At 48.5% G+C, this 807-nt stretch overlaps 1 protein-coding gene across 1 annotated transcript; it reads right to left on the bottom strand.

Moving 5' to 3' along the window:
* Positions 1-16: 16 nt before the first annotated feature.
* Positions 17-748, bottom strand: LOC106344917. Its single transcript, XM_013784209.1, has one exon. It carries the CDS (start codon positions 746-748, stop codon positions 17-19), a length of 732 nt encoding a protein of 243 aa, XP_013639663.1.
* Positions 749-807: the final 59 nt, after the last annotated feature.

Here is an 807-nt window from a genome sequence, read left to right as displayed (position 1 = left end):
GTTATGAGCTTAGTCCTTAAAGGTTCATGGAGGTTGGCTCCGATCTCGATGCATCGTTCGGGAATGCTTCGTCAAGACATACCAATACCACGGGTTCGCAGGTCGGCTCGCGCTTTTCTTCTAGGATCTCAGCTTTCCGCAATTTCCAGAAGAGTTCCGCCGAATCTTCTTCTTGGGCTTCTTTGTCGGAGGCCAACTTTTTCCTATAAGTGGTCTCAGAATCCGATTGTTTTCGTTTTTGTTCTGCGGTGAAGCAGACTTGTGCCACCCTCGGGTTTCCCCAGATTGTCTCGATTCCGCGAGGGGTTGAGAATTTGAGGCAAAGATGGTACGTTGATGGAATTTCCTGCATAAGATTCAACCATGGCGTGCCCATGATTACGTTGTATGACGCAGGTCGGTCGACAACTAGGAACTTTGCGATTTTTTCTATGGATCCAGCTTTGACTGTGAGGTTAATTGACCCGAGAGCCATAGTGGTCTCCTCTGAGAGTACTACTAACGGGCTAGGGTTTTCCGTGATTTCGGACGGGTCAATCTTCATTCTTTCGAGGGTGTTTTTGAAAACAATATTAGCCGAGCTTCCAATATCGATTAGGACTCTCGCGACGTCGATGTTCTGAATCGTCAACTCGTTGACAAGGACATCGTTGCGAGGTTTGGTCTGGTTGACCGATGCTCTCCCCTTAAAAGAGATGACGTCCGTATCGGTCGAGTCCCGTATGTTCTTTCCATCATCAATCATCATATCTGATTGGGCATTTTGCGGCTGAGAGTTAGATTGATCCGTAACCCCCCCCCCCCCCC

Source organism: Brassica oleracea, chromosome C5, assembly GCF_000695525.1.
Source record: "Brassica oleracea var. oleracea cultivar TO1000 chromosome C5, BOL, whole genome shotgun sequence".
NCBI classification, from domain to species: Eukaryota; Viridiplantae; Streptophyta; class Magnoliopsida; order Brassicales; family Brassicaceae; genus Brassica; species Brassica oleracea.
Note: the sequence above shows the minus strand (reverse complement) of the source record. Positions and strands in the feature narration are given on the sequence as shown.